This window comes from Apium graveolens, chromosome 2 (genome assembly GCF_009905375.1).
Source record: "Apium graveolens cultivar Ventura chromosome 2, ASM990537v1, whole genome shotgun sequence".
Lineage (NCBI taxonomy): Eukaryota > Viridiplantae > Streptophyta > Magnoliopsida > Apiales > Apiaceae > Apium > Apium graveolens.
The window spans coordinates 9031049-9054600 of record NC_133648.1 but is presented as its reverse complement, the minus strand read 5'-3'; the positions used below and the strand labels follow the sequence as shown (position 1 = coordinate 9054600).

The following is a 23552-nucleotide window of genomic DNA, read 5'->3' as shown; positions in this document are numbered from 1 at the left end:
AGGATTTCCAACTTGTTCTCCCTAACTTCCTCTGTGCCTTCATTAATTACCTCAATAGTTTCCCACACGTGTTTAGAATTTTTACAGTTCATCACATGTCTGTTCATCAAGGGATCAAGGGAATCAATTAATATTAATTGAAGGCTGGCATCCAAGGAGGCTTCTTCCTTCTCAACAGGAGTAAAATCTTCGGGCTCTTTTGGATAGGTTCTAGCTTTAGTAGTCACCACACCATCTATTATTACCTCCGGTTCAATAACCATCAGAGTTTTTATACCCTTCTTTAACAAGTTTGAATATTTAGGATTTGCAACTTGTAAAAATAATAGCATCTTCTTCTTCCACATGATATAATTCTCTTTATCAAATTGTGGAATTTTAACGGTTCCAACTTTATGTGAAGTCATTATGAATTTTTGAATAAATAAAAATTCAAGGAGTTGAAAAATCACAAAAGTCTAGGATCTTGATTTGTTCGTTAATCAGAAGGCTCTGATACCAATTGTTAGGTCCCAATATGTTTGTAGAAGGGGGGTTGAATACAAACAGTACCAAATAATCGAATAAATGCGGAATAAAAAATGTGAAACAAAATTCAAGTTAAATAAAAATATTATTAAACTTGAAAGGTGTTACAACAACTGTATCGATTATAAGGTATTAATCTCAAATCAATTATCACAAATCTAGAATAAATTCGACATGAACTTTTTCTATTTTTGCAATAATTAGAATCAAATGCTAAACGCGATTTGAGATTAAGTTCTAGGGATTTTGATCCGCTAGATTGTTACACAAGAACAAGATAAATAATTCTAGTGGTTTGGATTTAACATTAACAAACTAGAATTTTGATCTTGATGTAAGCAGAGAAGAAAATAAAATGTTTCAAGGCGGCTGCTTTCTTTTCTTTGTTCTTGAATATGTTCTGTATGATTGAGAGATTTTAGTTGAATGACTTCTGCTTCTATTTATCAACAGCCGAATTAATTGAATTGGAATGACAATCCTTTAAGCTTGTATGACAATCGGTGAGACTATCCTTTTGAGCTAGCAAGACAATCGTTTGAACCGGCATGACTATCGGTAGGACAATCTTTTGAACTGGCATGACAATCGGTATGACAATCCAGATTGTCATGCTAGTTCATTTTCAATTGTCTTGCTGATTTAAGATTGAATTTAATCCAATTAAACTTCTGAAAATTCCTAAAATTAATTCTGAATTAATTAATCAATAAATTTAATTAATCAATAAATTAATCTTTGCAGATATAATTTATTTTCTTAATTAAATTATATGACTTAATTAATTAATAGAGAATTAATACTAACCCTGAGCAGCATCCATTCTTCTGAATATCTTCTGAAAATCACTGAGAATTATGAATCAATTCCACCACTTCAATGTTGACACTCGATGTACTGTCTGGTTCATGAGTGACTAACTTCCGTGACGTTTCTTCATGTCTTGACTTTGACACTTTGATTTTCTTCAGATTAAATCCTTGTAATTAATTGATACCCTGGCGAGATCTCTGTCACTTGATTAAATCCACGATCTTGATTTATATCACTGAGGCATGATCAACTTCTTGAACTTCTTCCAGTGAATTAACTCCTCAAGTCTGTAGATGAACCTTGTTTCTGAATCCTTTGACAGATATTACTTTGCGAGATCTCTCTGACGGTAGATCCACTATTTACTTATTACATTCTTATTTGAGTTGAGTTGAATCCTCGAATATACAAATAGGCTATGACATATGACTTACAGTTTCTCTTATTCTGATTATGAGGGACTCGATCCGGACCACAACTTAGCATTGGTGGTAACCCTAGATATCGCAAACAACGAGGTAAAAAGAATTCTAGTTGACAACGGTTCCTCTGCTAATATTGTATTCGAGCACACACTTAACAGGATGGAGCTTGGCCACCTCCGAATGGACCCCTGTCTTGAAGACCCCTTGTACGGATTTGGAAACACGATGATTCCAATCCGGGGCGTCATTTATCTCCCCATTATCTTTGGAACTGCACCCCAACATGTCTCTCATATGATGAAGTTCTATGTGATAATCGCAGCCTCCTCATACAATATGATCCTGGGAAGGCCCACTATCACCAAGCTTAGGGCAATCCCCTCAACTGTTCACTTAAAACTCAAATTTCCCACCCCGGGAGGCGTCGGAGAATTGAAATGAGACAGGGAGATGCTATGGTCAAGCCTTGCTTATGGCAGAAACGGAACCGGAGAACAGGAAAAAGATAATGTCCTTACCCAAATGACAAAGCAGAAAAAAGCATCGGGAACACCTCAGTAAAAGGGCCCGCTTGGATGTAAATATGATTGAAGACTCCGGGTACAACGTAACCAATGCCGATGCCCGGATTCAGAAATTTGTAGAAAGCAAGGAGAAGACAAAGGTCGAACCTGCCCAACAGACAATTGAAGTAGAGTTGGAATCCGGGAACCCCGCCCGGAAAATCAAAGTCGGCAAAGGCTTGGAAACCGCCTTCCAGAAGGAGCTTATCGATCTATTGAAGGAATACGCTGATGTGTTCGCTTGGTCCCCGGAAGACATGCCGGGGATTGATGAATCTGTGGCAATGCACAGCCTGGATGTAGATCCAAAACAAAGACCAATCAAGCAAAAACGAAGAAACTTTGCCCCGGAAAGACAGCAGGCAATCAATCAAGAAGTTGAAAAGTTATTAAAGGCATATATCATCTGTGAAATCAAGTATCCGGATTGGCTAGTAAATGTTGTGCTAGTCAAGAAACCCAATGGAAAGTGGCGAATGTGTGTGGATTACACAAGCCTCAATTCGGCTTGTCCTAAAGACTCCTACCCCTGCCCAACATTGACCAGCTGATAAATGCAACCTCGGGTCATGTTATGCTAAGCTTCATGGTTGCTTTTTCGAGATACAACCAAGTCAAAAAATCTGGCAGATATCGCGAAGACGACATTCATTACACACCGGGCTGTCTACGCTTTTGTTATGATGCCGTTCGGGTTAATCAACGTCGGGGCAACATACCAGAAAATGATGAACACCATCTTCAAAACTCAGCTGGGCAGGAACATGGAATCTTACGTCGATGATATGATCTCTAAGTCGGTCACAATCCCGTACCACGTCAAGGACTTCAGGGAATGTTTCGACAATTTGAGGAAATACAACATGAAGCTTAACCCAGAAAAATGCGCATTCGGGGTCCCCTCCGGGAAGTTTCTTGGTTTTCTGGTCAGTGAGCGGGGAATAGAAGCCAACCCGGAAAAGATCAAAGCTATAATGGAAATGACAGTCCCCCAAACTCAAAAGGATATTCAAAAGCTCGCAGGATGCTTGGCAGCCCTTCGCAGAATTATCCTAAAATTGGCAAAAAGATGTTTGCCTTTCTTCGAACTACTAAAAGGGGCCCAAAACAAAAAGCTAATCGACTGGACCCCGGAGTGTCAAACAGCGTTTAAGGAAGTCAAGCGACATCTGATGAACCCGCCTATTCTGTCGAAAGCAAAGCCCGGGGAGCCTCTTTATCTCTGTATTACAGCCGGAGATAGAGCGGTATCCTCTGCACTCATCCGGGAGGAAAATGGTTCACAGAGCCCGGTATACTATGTAAGTCAAGTCCTGAAAGACGCTGAAACCCGGTACCCAGACTTGGAAAAATTCGCACTGGCTCTTGTGCACTCGAGCAGGAAGCTAAGGCAATATTTCCAAGGCCAGGAAATCAGGGTAATCACTAATCAACCACTTCGCAAAATCATCCATAAGTCAGATGCCTCTGGGAGATTAGTCAATTGGGCAATTGAATTGAGCCAGTTCAATATCAAATTTGTCCCAAGGACAACTATAAAAGCCCAGGCGTTGGCCGAATTCGTTATGGAATGCACCTTTCCTGAAGCCCCGGAGACACCTAAACTCCAATCCGGAGAAGAAAAGGAAGTTAGCAACCGAGATTCTTGGACATTACATGTTGACAGTTCGGCAACAGCCGAGAGGTCCAGAGCTGGCCTGATCCTCTCCAGCCGGGCGGATTCACGATCCAGCAGGCCATAACCTTCGCTTTCAAAGCAACAAACAATCAGGCTGAATATGAAGCTCTGCTCTCCGGACTCAGGTTAGCCAAATCCCTTGGAGTAAGGCATTTAACCATCTATAGTGATTCTCAGATTGTGGTAAGACAGACCAACGGTGAATATATCGCAAAAGACCCCAAGTTGGCCCGATATCAGGAAATGGTAAGGGCAATCCTGGAAACCATCCTGGACCCAACCATCCTGCAAATAAACAGAGAAGAAAACACAAAGGCAGATGAGCTATCCAAGCTCGTCCAGAATACTTCGGATTTAAGCAGTTCAGTCTACTTCGAGGAGCTCGGGGCACCCAGCAGTGACCGACCGGAAGTCCTATGTGTCAGCAGCCCGGACAACTAGATGACTCCTTACGTAGCTTATCTTAAGGACGGGACCCTGCCAGAAGACCAGAACAAGGCACGCTATCTTAAATATAAGGCATCCGGCTTCATTTTAGAAGATAATCAGCTATACAGGCGAACCTTTTCTGCCCCGACTCTAAAATGTATTGACCCGGACGAGGCAGATTATTATCTCCGGGAGGTACACGAGGGGATCTGCAGAGACCACTTAGCCGCTAAAGCTCTAGCCTACAAAGTTATCAGACAAGGCTACTATTGGCCCACCATCCACGCTGACTCCGTTGCCAATGTGAAAAAATGCAGCAAGTGTCAAAAGTTCAGCAATGTGCCGAAGCAAGGTTCAAGCCTCCCCGGGTCAGTTCTCTCCCCGATCCCATTCACTGTCTGGGGAATTGACATCATGTGTCCTTTCTCTCGAGCAAAGGGAGATCTTCATTATGTGCTGGTGGCGATCGATTATATGACTAAGTGGGCAGAAGCCAAGGCTATGAGAACCATCAATCAGCAAGACTGCATCAAATTCGTAGATTCAATTATGATGAGGTTCGGAATACCGATGGTTTTAATCTCAGACAACGGGCAGCAGTTCGTGGGTTCGGATTTTGAAGCTTATCTCAAGGAGCTCGGGATAAGGCACAGGAAAACATCTGTGGCCCATCTGCAAGGAAATGGACAAGTCGAGGTCATAAACAGGACCATACTCCGAGGTTTGGAAAAGAGACTGGAAGATTCTAAAAAGAACTGGCCGGATGAACTCCCGAAGGTTTTATGGTCATACAGAACCTTCTCCCGGACCGGAACCGGTGAGACTCCATTTAAGCTTGCCTATGGTACCGAGTCTCGGCTACCGGTGGAAACCGGATCCCCCTCTCATAGAGTGGTCAACTTTGACGAGGTCTCCAACATAGAAGGCCTCGGAACCAACCTCAAACTCTTGGATGAAGTAAGAGACCGGGTTGTAGAAAAAATGGAAAGCTACAAGGAAAAAACAAAACGTTACTTTGCAAAGAAGGCCAAGATAAGAGAATATGTGGTGGGAGATCTTGTACTCCGGGACACCGAAGCTTCGGACCCAACTAACCAAGTGAAACTGCAACCGAACTGGGAAGACCCCTACATAGTCAAGGAAGTGCTCCGTCCGGGAACTTACAAGCTGAACTACCTCAGCGGGACCGAGGTCCCCAACACCTGGCACAGAACCCGACTAAGGAAGTTCTACCAGTAAAAGAAAGGTGCACATTCTGGGAATATCTCTACATTTATACTATAATATTTTGATATAAACGCTATTCCCATTCACCCCAGAATGTAATTTTTTGCTTTCGATATGAATGAAAGACTCTACTTTAAGCGTTCCATAGTTTGAATCAATTTCATTATGTTTCTTATTTATTTACCATCGAATTTAAAAACACAACCCATGTGTACTTAGGAAATTTACCCCTGCCCGGGGTCCTATAAAAACTTAACCCATGAGTACTTATAAAATTTCTACAAGTTAAAAATTGTTACCCCAACCCGGGGTCTGCAAAAGCACAGCCGATGTGTACTTAAGAAATTTACCCCTGTCCGGGGTCCTATAAAAACTCAACCCGTGAGTACGTATAAAATTTCTACAAGTTAAAAATTATTACCCTAACCCGGGGTCTACAAAAGCACAGCCCATGTGTACTTTGAAAATTTCTATCAAATGGAAATTTACCTCTGCCCGGGGTCCTATACAAACTCAACCCATGAGTACTTATAAAATTTCTGCAAGTTAAATATTGTTACCCCAACCCGGGGTCTGCAAAAACAAAGCCCATGTGTACTTTGAAAATATCCTAACATATACAAGTCAATAACAAAGGAAAGAAAGAAAAGCACAATCATATTAAACAACCCCGGGGAAACACACCTCGGGGGGCACATCAAAGTCATCCAGATTACTGACAAGATAAGTTAGCCAAAAGGCTGAGTTCAGACAATACTAAAAACAAAGAAACGGAAATTACATGCCAAGAAATGGCAAAGTCTTCAAGCTTCTGCTGCAGGCTCGGCAGGAGGAGAGGGAGGCTGCTCAGGATCACCTTCTGGAATTGGAGGCTGCTGGGCAAGTGGCGATCCGGGAGAAGGAGGGATGTTACTAGACGTTCCGGCACCAGACTCCATTGCCCGGATAGCTTCCTTCTCCTGCTCCAACCGGGTCTCCTCTTCAATATACCTCTCCAGGAAGACGTCGATGGTACCCTAAGGCTCTTCGCCGAGGTACTTCGAAGCAACATTCCAGCATATCTGGATCTTCTCCAGCGCTTTGTCATTCAGCTCTTTGAAGTACGCGGGAGTCCTCCGGAACCCATCCAGAACCTCTTCGGGAGTGGGTCGGGTGGCAAGATCATCCTTCAACTTCTTGTTTTCCGCCCTCATCTTCCGGACGGCAGCATCGGCCCAATCCTGCCTCTCCCGGATCTCGTTAATAAGCTTCTTATGAGCAGCAACCTCCTTGGCACTCGCCTCCTTCAAATCCTGGATCTCACGGGACAGCCTCTCAGATTCAGTCTTGTAGACCTTAGCAGCATCAGCCTTCGCCTGTAGGCTCCGGGTTATGCAAACCAATTCAGCAACCCGGGAGTTAGCCTGAAATCATTATACACCATATTTAGATGATACGAATACAAGAAAACAAAATAAGGCAAGTACAAAATCGAATATCAAAATGGTACAAGAAAAGAGCTTACAGCAGTAATGTCCTCCTGAAGCCCGGCCAGGAAGTCATCGAGAGGCTCCTTTCTGTATTTCTTCCACTCCGCCGTGCTAGCGTAGTTCTCAAAGAGCTCCCTCCGGCGAGTCTCCGGGGTGAAGCTAGCCAGCAGGGCCTTCAGAGTTTCCGGGGTATCCGGGGCCAGTTCAACAACAGCCTTCTTGGCAACATGACCCTCAGACCCCTCTCCTCCCTTCTCCCCGGAACCTGCAGGAGCACTCTTCCTCTTTCGGGGCGCTGAAACCCTCGTCGCGTCCCCTTGATGCACATCTTCGGCCCGGGGCTCGTTGATCACGATCGTTGTCCTCCCTGGACGAGACGGCGCCGCCTTCCGGGCTGCATCTTCTCCTTCGCCGACCTTCTTCTTCCCGGAGTCCAGGCTCGTCATTCCTCCAAGCCTTCGCAGCTTGATTGACAAATCCTTAAGCTGAGCAGACATGTTCGGGGGATAGGGAATTAACTTCGGAATACCTGAAAAGGAGAACAACAAAACATCAGTCCCGGATACAAGCAACCAATAAAAGTTAGAGCAACAAAATAAAGCTAAGGCAAAAGACTTACAGCCGGCATCATGCATACTTTCATTGCTATCAAAAGTGTCCCGGGTCCATTGCGTCCCAAGTGCCCCACAGAAGGCGTAAACCATCGCGAGAGCTGCTTGCCCGAGCCGCTGGACCAGAAATCTATCTATTTTAATTTCGAGTTTATGGAGTGGCATGAACTCCAGATCCCCACCCCGGACAAAAATGAACTCCCGGTGCCATCCCTTAAGCGATGTCAACATGCTGACCGGGAGGACCATCTTATCGGAAGGATATCCGCAGTCCTCGATCCTAAACAAAAACTCGTATATGGGTCGGGAGGTGGATCTCTTGATCCTAAAAATATGGTGGAATAGTTTAAAGGTAGGGAGGTAATTTTTGGCATAGCAACAGGCCAGAAACCAACTTATCCACTTCACCGAATTTGGGGCCAGTTGGGTGAATGGAATCCCGTACACATCCCGGCATAGAGATTTGGTGAATTGATGTAATCCGAGGCACATGCCCCGGAGGTGCTCTAAGGGAATACCAACCCATCCCCCCTCCGGTCTGTGATACACCCTCTCATGCTCCTCGGGCCATCTCCATTGGTATTTATCCTCAAGGTTAAATGCGAGCCTAATGGCACTATCTACCTCGACATCTGTATACTTGTCCTGAATCTCCTTGTGAACCGCCCCACACTCATACCGGGTCCCTGGGGTGGTAAAAAACTTTCGGTTCATATCGTCCTCGTCATAAGGCTCCCTACCGCCTAACCCATCCGGGCCCCCGTACGCCTCAGATAAATCTCTGTAATAAAAGTCCAAAGGCTTAGGATTCACTCTGCATTGGACAAAATATTCGTCCACATCTTCCCAAGACCCATCCGGGTTAGACAAGGTACCCCCGGGACCTAAGACTAAGGTCTGGGCTAAAACTTGTTGGGGTTGGTCGATCCGGGGAGGCATCTCTACAGAGCTACTACTGGAGGAAGAGGAAGAAGGGTAGAATGAGTTAAGTTCGCCTAATCCGACAGGACGCTCGGGATACCGGTTCCTAAGAGTAGCAGTACGCTTAAAATGGCTACCCGGCATATACTATGTGTATCTATATAAACGCACCCCGGAGTCAATGCCAAACCCGAACCCAACAACAACAAAAACAAAACAAAAAATAGAAGAGTTTAGAAACAAATCGTGTACAAATCTCAACCCAAAAACAAGATCTACAACACATACACATAATTATAACCAAAAACACATATCAAGAACACACCCCGGGCCCTCCAACTTTTTACACTACTAAAAACCTACTTTTTCGCATACTAAACTACCAAAATCCATGTTATTTACACAAATCAAACACAAAACCATTGGAAAAGCTATGCAAAACCTACACAACTACACAGATTCAAGGTCAAAGCAACAGGGCAGTTGTGAAACTCGAACAAGAAATACAAAGTAACGAAGCAAAAACTCGCACAAAATGACTACATGCATCGCGAAAATGAAAGAAAAAGAAATGAAAGAAGAAGGCAAAAGATCGAGATACTTACAAAGTGGCAGGAGAAAGAAATGCGGCTTCAATAAGGAACGCTCCAAAAAATCTCTGTAAAATTTCTCTGGTCTCTTTCTCTCTCTCTGTGGAAGTGTTTGCGTAAAAGAAAAAAAAAAGCAAAGGAGGGTATTTATAGAAGGACGAAAGGCAGTGAAAGGTGAAAAGTCTTTTGGAGTAAAATTAACCCCCCCCACCCACGTGGCAGCCTCCGATTGGTCCTAAAAAATAACTGCACAGCAGTTATTGCATGACTTGTCACGTAATCATTACGTGGGCGCGCCTTTTTAGGAGAAAAAGGGGGAAAATTAAAACTGGTACACTAAAAAGATACGGATAAAACATATGTATCTTTGACCCCGGCTGGAATCCCAACAGTCGCCTGACACTCCGGACATGCAGTATCAGCTTTTCAGGGTCCGGTCAAATCAAGTGTCAGGATCGTCCTTATCCACGAACCTCGCCCGAAATTCAAAATTCAAACCGACTAACCAAGTCAACCCCGGGGTCTCATTCCCATTTGACCCCGGGATCAGGGGGCAACAAATCAAGTAAACCCCCAATATTTTTCTAAGTACCTCAAGGAATCCCACCTTAGACTGAAATCAAGTAACTAACCAAGTCAACAGTGGGGTCTAATTCCCATTTGACCCCGGGGTCAGGGGGCAACAAATCAAGTAAACCCCCAAAATTTTTCCAAGGCGGTTCAATAACTACTCTACTCCCCCATCCGAGTAAACACGCATAAGGGAGTGGGGGCAAATGATAGCCTATAATAATACAGGCCCAATAACAGAGGCCTATGGCCCAATAACAAGAGCCTAGGAAGTACTCAACTATAACCTTGAATGGCCCAGTACACGTGGCAACATTACAACCGTCCAGGTACCCTGGATCCAGAATGTTCCTACGGTCCGGATCCGATAGTACTATGACGCATCTCAGGCGTCCAGATGCCCTACAGTCCAAAAGGCATACCAACGGTGCAGATTAAAAGGTACAAACCCCTAAACCCTAGTAGGAGGCCTATAAAAGGCATGACAGAAGGAAGGTTACAGATTAGATACTCTTTCTCTCACATATACTTACATACACACATGTACACACCATAATAATACTTGCATAATTCCTGTTTTGCCCCTTTTATCCTTAAAACCCTTTCTCATTCTCACGTCGGAGGTGCCGCGGGGACGCCACCACCCTCCGGTTCTGTTTTGTAGGTTCCCACCCATAGCTATACCGCTCGCCGCCGCCATTTCTATCCAAACGGAGTTTGAGTCCGGGCTCGGCAAGGAGAAGGCCCCGGGGTGATTTGGGATTATCAGTATTTGGTTAATATTAAAATATTCAGAAAATTTAATTATCTTTTTTTTAATTATCTAGGAAGTGTAATTTTATATACCTGTTTATTTAATAAAAATAAGGGAATACTTACGGCGAAAGTTAGAATTCCCATATAGCAAATCATTTACTAACGAAATTGTACTGTACTTCCCAATTATTATAATATGCAGAGCAAATACAATTTAAGCGGTAAATAATTTTGTCAACCAAACAAGCACTAAAACAAAAATTATTATATTAAGTTAAAAAAAAACAAGTTAAATAATTGAGGTCACTAACCTTAACCAATAATACAACCTTAACCAATAATACATGACATTTTACCTCATAATAATTTTTTAATACCATATAAATCAATATATTAATCAAATGTTGTTGTCCTATCTGCCTCAGCCTCAACTAAGCTATTTAATTTCACTAAACATAGATGTCAAGAATATTTTATTTATTTAATAATTAAATAAATCTAAGACACACCTCCATGGATTAACATTGACACGCCTTAATTGACCAAGCAGATTCAAAAAACGACAAAATTATTATTTTTCTATTACTCTCCCGTCCCGATTTATATGTCATATTTGACTTTTTGCGGTAAAATTAATACAACTTTGACTGAAAATTTCATATAGTATTTAATCATTTTATTTATAAAAATTATATTATTAGAAAGTATATTTAATCTGTTTTAATATACATTTTTCCGTTTTTCAAAATAATAAATAAATAAATTTTTATTTTAGATCAAAGTTGAGTCAATTTAACCATGAAAAATCAAACAAAACAGATAAATTGGGACGGATGAAGTATTTTTTTTATTTTTTTATTTTTAATTAAGATAAATACAAATGAAAGACAAAAGCAACATATAAAACCGAACATCAAAGCATTCACAAACACACAAACCCATCAATGGGAGACAAAAATGGAGAAACAAGCACCGACTCAGCAACGAGATCAGATTGGTCCGAGTTAACTCACGAGTGCCTGGTCAACATCTTAACTCGACTCACTTTTGAAGACCGATGGAAAGGAACCATGTTGGTGTGCAAGTCATGGCTATATGCCAACAAGGAACCGTGTCTTAACTCGGTGTTTGATTTACAATCTAATTTCGACTCGGTCACCGAGTCACCTCGCTGGTGGGACCCTGGGTTTGAAAATAAAATAGATAACATGTTGAGATCCGTTGTGGGTTGGGCCGATGGGTGTGTTGCTCAAATTCGGGCTAGTCACTGTTCCGATAGGGCTCTTAATCTTGTGGCCCAAAGGTATATTCTTCTTTACATAAATTTACTATTTTACATAACAGTCTCGATCAGTGAATATTCCATTAGCGAGTAATTTTTTCAAATTATTGAATTTTTTGTGACCGGTATGGCTAGCCTATAAGAAATTCTCAGGAAGACTCTAGTTAACTCGATCTGGGATAACGGAGAATAAACTTTTAACCGCTTGGGATGAGCTCTCAAATAATTGAATTTGAATAAATATGAATAAAATTCCTGATAGCCGAAATTTTAGCGTGACGATTAATATTGTGCTCATTTTCTGCTCTGCAATTTTCATTGTATATATTGCTTTTAAAATTGTCGAATTGAAAGACAGTTGTGAAAATATTGTTATCCAACATTATAAAAGTGCAGAACAATTCTCAGGTGTTCTCGAGCTGTACTTCACTGAGCAACCCTGTATGTACGTGTGTGCTACTTGCATATCTTCTCTTAGGATTTGTGATTTTTTTTGGTACATGTTTGATTTTAAGTTTTAATCTATAAACCAGCTAAGCACATTTGCTCGTAGGAAGGGCAGGGTAAGATTAAAGTAAACCTTGTATTCACTTTCAAGAAGGTTTTTAAATTTTTTCGTTTAATTTCGTGCATGCTTCAATATTTGTATCGAATTTTCTACCATGTGCTCAGCACACAATAAGCGCGGAAAATTATAAGTTTAACTCATTTTGATTGATTCATTCTTTTTAATAGTGGTGGACCCCTGCATACACAAAAGCTACACCAATCAAAATGACCCAAATTTATAAGTTTTCGCGCTTATTGTGTGTCCATGGGCACATGGTAGAAAAACTGAATGTCAGTACTATGATGTTTCACATTTATTAATGTTAGAGGTCTCAACTTGATTTCATTGTATCTGGTCAGTAGGTAAGGATTTAAATTATTAATCTTTATATTTCTAATGTTTTCTGGAGGTTTTATTTCTACAGGTGCCCAAACCTTCAAGTTCTTTGCATCAAGAGTTGCCCCAATGTTACTGATGAAACCATGGCTAAGATAGCTTCTGGATGTCCTGAGCTCAGGGAGCTTGACATCAGCTATTGCTACGAAGTATCTTATAAGACTCTTGAATTGATCGGAAAGAACTGTCCTAACCTAAGAATCCTGAAAAGGAATCTGATGAATTGGCTGGATCCTTCCCAACATGCTGGAATCGTACCTAATGAGTATCTTAATGCCTGCCCTCAAGATGGGGACACAGAGGCCGCTGCAATTGCAAAATATATGCCTCATCTTTTGCACCTTGAAATCCGTTTCTCCAAATTATCTGCTAGAGGGCTTTTATTGATCTCTCAAGGGTGCTCAAATCTTGAGTTCCTGGATTTGTCTGGATGCGCAAACGTGACTAGTCGAGATATTGCAAATGCATCCTCACAGTTGAAGAATCTGAAAGACATCAAGAAACCTAATTTCTACATTCCCAGGTCGGTTTTTCAACCTGACAGGTATGGCCACTGGAGTTTGTATGATGAGCGGTTTCAGACTGACGTTTTCCGAATATGATTAAGGGATTAAAGAAGTGGGAATGCTGTTATCAGGGGTTTACAGTACTTTAACTGACAAACGAATAACGTGCTGAGTTACAAGCTTGGTAGTTAAAGTCTCATAATCTAAATTGCAAATGTAATGCTTTTCTACTGTCCTTAATATGTGTAAGCTACTTGTGTTTAAGGTTCCCTTGTTTTTTGGAATCTTTTGTACAGCTACTTGTGTTTAAGTTGCTGGTGCTATATGCTACACAGCTGACTTCCTGTAAAAATAAGGTAATTTGTTTGCACTTTCCTTCATATTGCACAGAATATGTGTTGTAATTATGATTCATCAATGCAGGATTCTCGTCTTTTTTTTTTCTTTTGTCAAGAGGATTATCTTGTCTTTAAACTCGAATCTTTGTGACAATTTCAATATTTGCGGTTCACCTTTTGAGTTCGAACTTTTTATTTTTGCACGATATACCTTGGAACAAAGTAAATTGTGTTTGTTGTGGAGTAGGGATTTTTATTCCGAGTATTCTTGTATAACTCGTTATCAGAGTTTTAGTACTTCACCTGTATCAAAGTGTAAAATATTAAAGAGCTACTACATATTTTAATTCAAGTCTGGCAATCAAAGGTAGATGTCTGCAAGTGCCTAACATATCATTCAAGGGAGCACATAAGATTACTGTATTACAGACGATAAACCATAAAAACATAAAGCAAAGCAACCATTTGTCTGAGTGTGTCAATGGAAAAAGAAGAAAGTGATCATGGAGAAAGAACAGGACCAGATTGGTCTGAGTTGACCCCCGAGTGCCTGATCAGCATACTCTCCAGGCTCACCTTGAAAGATAATGGCAAGGAGCTATGTTGGTCTGCAAGTCAAGGTACAAGCTAACAGGGAACCATGTCTCTAACTCAGTCTTCGATCTCCAGTCTCACTTTGATTCGGCTACAGATTCACCGCTCTGGTGGTACACTGAGTTCGAATATAAGATAGATGACATGCTTAAATCCGTCGTACTTCAGGCCCATGGCTCTCTCACTGAAATTCAACTCAGCCACTGCACTGACAGGTAACTCAATTTGGTGGTACATACACTTACTCTGATGCACATATACAAATATGTTGCTTGTGTTATCTTAGTTTTGAAGTTACAAACATATGAACGGTGAATCCTATATGTATTTAGTGAATTTTGAATCTGTTGACAGCATTTTAGTCGACTGACTGTGTCTTTAGTCATTCTTCCTTTCATATTGCTGTTTTTGCCATGAGTTGCTAAATATTTATAATTACCAATGTAGGTGCCCGAGCCTTCAAGTTCATTGTATTAAGAGTTGCCCCAATGTTACTGATATCTCTATGGCTAAGATAGCTTCTGGATGTCCTAATCTCAGGGAACTCGACATTAGCTTTTGTTATGGAGTATCTTATAGAACTCTTGGATCGGTCGGAAAGAACTGCCTTGACCTCAGAATTCTGGAAAGGAATTTGTTGAATTGGCTGGAACCTTCCCAGCATGTTGGAATTGTCCCTAAGAAGTATCTTAATGCCTGTCCTCGAGATGGGGATACAGAGGCTGCTGCAATTGCAAAATATCCATCTGCTGCACCTTAAAATTCGTTCTTAAAATTGTCTAGTAGAGGGCTTATATTGATTTCTCAAGGGTGCTCAAACCTTGAGTTTCTTGATGTGTCTGGATGTGCAAATGTGACTAGTCGCCATATTGCAAATCTACCCTTTCAGTTAAAGAATCTGAATGATATCAAGAAATCGAACTTCTATGAAAACTGACAGGCATGGTCACTGGAGTCTGTATGATGACCGATTCCAAGCTGCTATCCCCGAACATGACTAAAGAGGGAGGAGGAAAAAATGGGAATATCATTATCACCTAACTGGCAACATAAATATGCGAGTAACTGGCTGAGTACCTCTTCCAGGCTCGGGAAGTTTAAGTCTCGCACGTAATGGTTTTCTGCTGTCAACAAGTATGTGCATTGTACTTGAGTTTAAGCTTCAATGATTGTATATGAAACTTTTCTTTTTTAAATTTTATGCAGCTACTTGAGTTTCAGCTTCTATATATGCTACACAATGAATTTCTGTTAACTATATTACTTGGTGATTACCATTAATTGTTTAATTGTCTTAGCAACTTTGATGTGTTCTTCTAGTCTATAATTTTAAGCCCCTCTACAGCAAGTTCAGTAATTGCACTTTTCTTGCAAGTTTTAGGTTTTGCTTGAATATCTACAGAACAAGTAGTTCTTACAATGAAGTAAATGTAGGAAATTTGACATGTTGTAATTATTTGAATGCGCACAACAGAGGTAATGATTGCCTTTATTATGAACAAAACAGGAACATACATCAATAACACTGACAACCAATCTCTTTTTGAACCAAAAATTGGAATTTGAGAAAGGAAAAAACGGAAATTGTGAAGCCCCTCGGATGGGTTTAGGCACTCAGAACAGGATCACACTCACACTAGAGGCGGATTATGTTTAATTTCTACTTGGACTTAGAATTCATACAAGAATTTCTTGAAATGCTCGACGTGATCAGCGTCCAAGCATACCGACAAAGACACACTCCGATCGTTTGTAGGGCTTGGTATAACATAGATGGTTCCTTCATACAATATGACTGCAGGTCCCATATGAATAGGCCGCCCCCATCCAAAATCTGAATCGTATATTGGCAGTCTAGTCCAGCTGTTGATGTTAAGGTTTGGGCTTGCAAAGTATTGTGGTCCTCGGATAAGAGCTGATAGATCAGGCTGGCATTCAAGGAAATCGAGTGCTGATCTCAAGTAGTCATTGCCCATCTTTGACAATGCAGTGTGAATTCTTTTTGCGGAGTTTGTTAATGGCTCTGATATAATTTCACCGGCCGTGCCAACTGGAGTGGCTGTAAAGACTACATTGCCTAGATAGCCTGGAGGAAGTGGAGGGCTCAATCTGACCCGTCCATCAGTGGCCACGTACAACTTTGTTGTTTGATCATCAGAGAGGCCACGAGCCTTGCACGCACAACGCCACAAATGAGCTGAAAGGATTTCATAAGTGCTGTGATCTTTAGTGTTCCCATCATTCTTGGCAGTTGCTTTAAGCTGATTAATCTGATCAAGTGTAAGCTTAAGGACAGTGGTGGTAGGAGCCTTGGGACCTTTTACAGCCCCAGGAGTATTAAGGGAAGGTGGTGGATGGTATTCGACATGATCAAATACCGGAGTAGGAGGATCACGAGCTTGGAGAAGAGTCCGGTCAATGAAAGGTGGAATGGCAATGGAAAGGCCACGCGAGATATCAGACCACGTATTAATGAAATGGAGGGATGATAGGCCATCAGACAAAGTATGGTGAACTCCACATCCTAGTGCAACACCTCCACACTTGAAACGAGTCACCTGTTGTTCAAACCACACAATAGCAGTTAGTTAACAAAAAAATGAGGTGAATGGTCAAATTTCAAAGTACATTAGTATCAGAACAAGAAGGGTAGATGTGAGAAAATATTATGTAGAATCAGAAAGACACTAAGAAGGGTTGGTACAAAATTTAGTTGGCCCAAAAGTACTTGCAAAATTGAACACACAGCCTGGTCCACTTTCTTTCTTTCTTTTTATTGATACTAATTTTGACATTGAAATTAATTTTTTGATTGCTCAACCAGTAAGGATCTAGAATTTTTGTTATAAGTCTTGCAGTATGAACAGACTGGATGGTCCTCAACTAATTATACTACATTTTACACTAGTAATTTCAGATTTTTGTTACTAGTATAATATTATTGGTATAAGCTCAACTAATCCATTTTCTCTACCTTAAAGTCACTTGACTTTTCTTAAGTCAATAAATCACCTCGACCAAAACTTAATACGCGCTAAACATCAGTTAAAATGGAACAGCCACGATACTAATTATATTTCTATCAACTGCTGTCTACTGCTTTACTGTAATTCTAAAACTTCTGTTCTTTTTAATTTTCATACAAAGATATTTATGAGCAGTGTGTTTTAGTTAATATCAAAACTATAAAATTTGTATGGGTTAAAGAAGATGACAAATATTTTAGGAAATTTTTATTTTACAAAACGGAACATTAAAATAGGATATAGGAAATATTATATAAACATATTTACGTACCCACATTATTTTTGCCAAATTTAAATCTTTAACGTATCGTAGAGAGAACGAGAGAACAACCAACAAGTGCGAGGTGGCTTTCATTTTCGGAAAAGTATAATAGCATATCACAAATGACAGGGCATTGCATTAACTATACTCCCTCCGCCCGGGCCAATAGTTTATATTTGGTTTGGGCAGGAGGTTAAGAAATATGTATAAAATAATGAAAAGGAGAAAGAAAAATGAGTAGAGTAGTGGAACCCATTAATTTTTAATGTATAAAATGGAGATAATGAAGCAAAAATAGTGAAAAGGAAAAAAGTGGGAAAGTGGTGAGACCCATTTACTATTTTTGATGTAAAGAATTGAATGGAACACCTCAAAAAGAAAAGTGTACCGAATCCAAAAGTAGATAATTTCAAGCAAACTAAATTAATTAAAGTACTAAAGCAATGAATGTAAGTACCTGTGCAATAAACAGAGGACACGTAGAGATGTCACCGGAGTAATTAACTTCCGGCACAAGTCGTCGGAGTTCTAAAGACGGCCTAAAATCTTCATAATCATCAATAACATTCTCAGACTCAGCCTCAACATACAAAACACCTTTAGCATTACAATCAATCTCGACACGACCTTCTTCATCTCTTCCTAATCTCCCTGCCATGGGATAAAAAGAGACAAGAACATTGCTCAAAGCTTGTTTGACAGTACGAGAATCAAAGAAGTTTTGAGAGCCGTTTGGACGGTAAAAGTAGACTGTTAAAATATGGATTCTGCCAACTACTAGGTCTAGGTTTGAGTTCCAGAGCTTTTTGGATGGTGTGGGTTTTGACGGAGGGATTAGTGTTGATTCTTTTATTTTTATTCTCATCTTGCTGCTCACCATGTTGCGAGAGAGAGAGAGATTTAGCAGTGATACTGATGAGTGTGTGTTTGTCGAGAGAGATAGGTTGGGGAGAGAGATACGAGCTTCTATTTATTGCAAATGAAAAAAAGAGAGAGACACGAATGAATCGAATAGGTGTGGTGTAGATTTATACACATAGGCTTAGGCTGTGAACAGGAAATTTAAGGAAAGGTTCAATTGAAAATTTTGTAATATTCTTTGTTTTGGGGTTTTAGGTTAATAAACTTTTATTAAATAAAGCAAGTCCTAAATGTTGTCTCTTTCTTAGATTCTAGAAAATAATTAGTTTTATATTTCTATTATCTTTCTCGATTTTTTAGAAAAAATTGTTTTACTACAAATAAATTTTTATATTAAATATTTTCAAATATTTGATCAATTTTTATTTATTTTAAATCATAACAATATCTCAACCAAATTTTCTATATAATTTTACACAAAATTTTCACGAAAAACAAGTGTTTACTATATAGATGTCCTTTCTAGTTATATTATTGACATTGTTCAAATTTTATTTTCGTTTAATTTAAAAAATATCAATAGGAAGCTGTGAATTTGATAAATTGAGATTGAGATATATGGACAATACATGTCAAAAAACCAGTGTCAAGATGAAATTTTATGTGTGGGAAAGCCAGCAAATTAAGTATATAAATTATTATCAGGACATCTACCAGTCAAAGCTTCCCAATATTATGCATCTAACCCCTCCACCTACATCCAATATCTGCTGCATGTTCCGTACATTAAACTCACAAATAACATTAATTTTGAAATTATTAAATTATTTTCTATTTATTACTACAAGGCTTCTGATTGTGATAACATGAGTTGACGACAATATCAAAATTCTTTATAAATTTCTTCTAGAACGTAGTATTGTTTAGCATCGTCACAATGTGAAATCATGGGCTGCCTCTGCCAATAAACATGTAGGTCATGAAGCATGCATGGCCATGCATTCCTCTTACATTTTCTTGCATACCCTAATTCTCTATTTCCGGTTATTCACAAAAAATGCGAAACACGGGGCCATGCCAACTAGTTACAACCTTAACATGACAGAGCATGTGCCTCGATACAAAAGGGTACGCAATTCTTTGAGTGGAATGATGTAAAGATGGAGGGAGTGGAATGATGTAAAGATGTAGGTCTCCACACAGGGATGGATCCAAAAATATTTTTCAGTGATTTGCTTTTAGCACATCTATGGAGAGAATTCATTGAATTTATATTCTTTTTTGTTATAATAGAAATTAAAAGCAGTTATTCAAGTTTTTAGTTTTGGGTTCTATCTAATATTAATTATTAGTGGGTTCCAAGGGGTGGACCCAGGATTTTAAATTTACCGGGGCTGGAGTAATTTTTTTTCGTGAATTCAAAATAAAATAAAAGAGTAAACCAGTGTGTATAGATGTAAAAGTAAACTCTCAAAGTTCAACCATGATATAAACTTGAAATTCAGTATATGCAAAAACTAAATTAAAAACGATACTCGTTAACAATATAAAGTGAAAGAAGATTTATTCACATTATTTGAGTTGTACTCGGCGAATCTTTTGAGCATAAAATTCATCTATCAGTTCATATGGATCAATATCTTCAGCATATTCCCTCTCAATGTTGATAAGCATACCGTCTCTCAAATATTCTTCCTCCATTTTATTTCGAAGAACTGTCTTGACTATTTTCATAGCTGAAAAGGCCCTTTCCGTAGTCGTTGTGGAAACCAGGAGGGTCAACACAAGACAAATCAACCTATTAATCAAATTGTAGTGTTCTGCCTTTCCTGTCTCAAATAGTCATACACATAAGTCAAAAAGAGTGGATAAATTCTGAAACCTAGCATGATTAACCACATCAATCTTGTAATGTTCAAGTTGCAGTTTAAGGTGATACATCTCTTGTTGTTCAAAATCAGCAGGATAAAAGATAGTAGCAAGTGTACAAATATTCCCCATGTCAAACAACTCAAAATTGTTCTGCGGTTCCAAAGATGAACTTAATCGCAAAAGCTGCACAGTATTATCGTTGAACCTATAATGTAGCTCTTCTAACTGAAAATTAATTGCATAAATAAATACATCATAATGATAATGATGTTCAACTGATATACCATTTATTTGTCTCACAGAACGAAAATTATCCACATAACGAGCATTCATATCTGGCACATCAATTTTATACTTTGCACACACCGACATGACATAATCCAGAAGGACATCAAAACCTTCATCTCTCAAAGATTGTAACAATTCTTTTGTTGTTGCAACTAAATTAATGGCATTCAATATGTCAATTGATTTACTTTGTAAGGATCGACAAAGCAAACCTGTAAGGCCTATGATCTTATGCATTAAATTTAGCACAAATAAAAAGTCAAATGATTTTAGTGTCTTAGAAAAACCTCTAGCTTCTCCACGCATAGAGTTCGAAGAAAGACTACAATTATTAATGCTTTTTAGCACAATAATTAGGGAAACAAACTTATCAATCAAGCTACAAACACAATTAAAGTGAGAACTCCACCTGGTAGATCCAGATTGTTGTAAATTACCAATCTGATTAAGCCCCTTACCAGTCTCACGTTCTCCACTAGCCACAGAATTTCCAACCTCTATGTCATGTGTCGTCTGTAACTCCAATAGATGTTTAGAAGAACCGGTAACAAAATTCACCACATTAAACAACATAGAAAAGAATTCTCAAATAAGATCTTGTTTCTCAGCAGCCCGAACTAATGCTAGTTGTAAACGGTGAGTAAAACATTGTACATAATAAGCATGTAGAAAATTTTTAAGAAACAGGGCTTGTAAACCATTAAAGGCACCACGCATATTACTAGCACCATCATACCCATGACCTCTCATATTATGAATGCTCAAATTATTCTGTGTTAGGACATCAGATATTTCTTTCTTAAGAGTTGATGATGTTGTATCAGGCACATTAATAATATCAAAAAAAAAACGCTCACAGATAATACCATGAACATCAACAAACTGAAGCACAATAGCCATTTGTTTTTTATGTGATGTATCTATTGCATCATCAACTAAAATGCAGAACTTAGAATTTCCCACTTCAGTATGAATTTTATTTCTTACTTTAGAAGTAAGGATATGTAAAATATCTTTAGTACATTTGGAGAAGTATACGTGGCATTTTGGTACATTTTGCAAAATAACTTTTGAAATATCAATACTTAGTCTACCAAAAACTTTAAGTTGCATCAGAGAAGGAATCACAATTATGACATCGTCGCTTTGGCCAAATGAATTATCAAGGTCTGAAGATACTTGCTTACAGAAAACTAGTGGATGGCGTGCCGTTACTTAAAGTTCCTGAAAAATTATGTGAAACTTGCTTGCTCGATAAACAACATAGAGAACCAATGCCAAAACAGAGTTCGTGGAGAGCATCGAAACAACTCCAACTGATCCATTCTAACTTATGTGGACCAATCAAACCGACCTCCAACAACAATAAAAGGTACTTCATTAGTTTTATTGATAATTTTTCACGTAAAACTTGGGTTTATTTTTATATGAAAAATCAGAGGTTTTTGTTGCTTTTAAGAACTTTAAAGCTTGTGTTGAGAAGGAAGCAGGGAATTATGTTCCTTGTTTAAGAACTGATAGAGGAGGCGAATTTAATTCAACTGAATTTAAATAGTTTTGCAAAGTTCATGGGATAAGAAGACAATTGACAGCTGCCTACACTCCTCGACAGAATGGAGTCGTTGAACGAAAGAATATAACAATCATGAATTCTGTGCGCTCAATGTTAGCTAATAAGAGTGTTCCAAAAATGTTTTGGCCTGAGGCTGTGAAGTGGTGTGTGCACATTCAGAACAGAAGTTTAACTGCTGCATTGCAAGATAAAACCCCAGAAGAAGCATAGTATGATTCAAAGCCAAATGTGGAGTATTTGCGGGTCTTTGGGTGTATAGCTCATGTTCACAATCCAGACCAAAATAGGAGTAAGTTGAACTCTAAAAGCAATAAGTGTGTTTTTTTGGTTTTAATGATGAAACAAAGGGTTATACATTATATGATCCGACTAACAAAAGGATCATCATTAGCAAAGATGTTGTGTTTGAAGAAGATGAGAGTTGGGATTAGGACATAACTGATAAATAATCAAAGTTCGATGTTCAGGAAGATTATAGAAAATAGTGTATTGGGTAGGAATATATTAAGACACCTTCATGTACCAGTAGTTCGCCTTCAAATGATATAACACACATGAAGTTGAAGTTAAAGAAAGGGGTGAAAGAATTAGAAAAGAACCAGCATGTATGAGAGATTATGAAACAGATGAAGGGATTTTTGAAGAAGAAGAAGAAGATGTGCTTGCAATGATGATCCAATTTTATTTGAAGAAGCAGTCAAAAGCAAGATGTGGAGAAAAATAATGGAAACAGAAATTGACGCCATAGAAAAGAATCGGACATGGGAGCTGACTGATCTGCCAAAGGGTGCTAAATGTATTGGAGTTAAGTGGGGTTATTAGACCAAACTTAACGAAAATGGTGATGTTGATAAATATAAGGAACGATTAGTAGCTAAGGGCTACACACAACGTTATGGCCTGGATTATACTGAAGTATTTGCCCCAGTTGCAAAACTCGATAATATTCGAGTAATTTTGGCAGTAGCAGCACAATATGGTTGGGAAGTTTTTTAACTTGATGTGAAGAGTGCTTTCCTTCACGATGAGCTCAAGTAGGAAGTGTATGTGGAACAACCTGATGGATTCGTTAGAAAGGGGGAAGAAGAAAAGGTTTACAAATTAAAGAAAGCTTTGTACGGTCTCAAGTAAGCTTCGCGTGCATGGTACAAGAGGCTTGAAGCTTATTTCTTGCGTGTAGGATTTCAGAAGTGTACCATTGAGCATACTTTGTTCACGAAATCAGCTGCATGTAAAATTTTGATAGTCAGTCTTTGCGTACATGATTTAATTTTTACTGGGAATGATATGCACTTGTGTAATGAGTTCAAAAGTCAAATGATGTTGGAGTTTGATATGTCTAATTTGGGAAGAATGAAACATTTTTTTCTAATAGAGGTGGTGCAGAATTCGAAGTGTAAGCCTTATTAGTATTTAGCAGGTAC

General features: G+C 39.2%; 3 protein-coding genes across 3 annotated transcripts; 1 reads left to right on the top strand and 2 right to left on the bottom strand.

Moving 5' to 3' along the window:
- Positions 1–11482: 11482 nt before the first annotated feature.
- On the top strand, positions 11483–13758 carry LOC141706884 (F-box protein SKIP1). Its single transcript, XM_074509763.1, has 2 exons — positions 11483–11883; positions 12837–13758. The coding sequence occupies exons 1-2, from the start codon at positions 11525–11527 to the stop codon at positions 13408–13410; spliced, it is 933 nt and encodes a 310-aa protein (XP_074365864.1). The 5' UTR covers positions 11483–11524; the 3' UTR covers positions 13411–13758.
- Positions 13759–15719: 1961 nt separating this feature from the next.
- On the bottom strand, positions 15720–18531 carry LOC141706883 (shikimate O-hydroxycinnamoyltransferase-like). The gene is made up of 2 exons (XM_074509762.1): positions 17992–18531; positions 15720–16804 (listed from the first exon to the last, which is right to left on the bottom strand). The coding sequence occupies exons 1-2, from the start codon at positions 18412–18414 to the stop codon at positions 15917–15919; spliced, it is 1311 nt and encodes a 436-aa protein (XP_074365863.1). The 5' UTR covers positions 18415–18531; the 3' UTR covers positions 15720–15916.
- A 1706-nt stretch (positions 18532–20237) lies between these two features.
- LOC141685253 (uncharacterized) lies at positions 20238–21128 on the bottom strand. The gene has a single exon (XM_074490368.1). The coding sequence runs from the start codon at positions 21126–21128 to the stop codon at positions 20238–20240; it is 891 nt and encodes a 296-aa protein (XP_074346469.1).
- Between the last annotated feature and the right edge of the window lie 2424 nt (positions 21129–23552).

Bases quoted from the DNA above. Each gene is read 5' to 3' on its own strand.
- LOC141706884 (XM_074509763.1), top strand. From the start codon at position 11,525: ATGGGAGACAAAAATGGAGAAACAAGCACCGACTCAGCAACGAGATCA. The intron at 11,884-12,836 runs GTATATTCTTCT...TTATTTCTACAG, and splicing joins CTTAATCTTGTGGCCCAAAG to GTGCCCAAACCTTCAAGTTC.
- LOC141706883 (XM_074509762.1), bottom strand. From the start codon at position 18,414: ATGGTGAGCAGCAAGATGAGAATAAAAATAAAAGAATCAACACTAATC. The intron at 16,805-17,991 runs GTACTTACATTC...TTTGAACAACAG, and splicing joins GTCCTCTGTTTATTGCACAG to GTGACTCGTTTCAAGTGTGG.
- LOC141685253 (XM_074490368.1), bottom strand. From the start codon at position 21,128: ATGTTGTTTAATGTGGTGAATTTTGTTACCGGTTCTTCTAAACATCTA.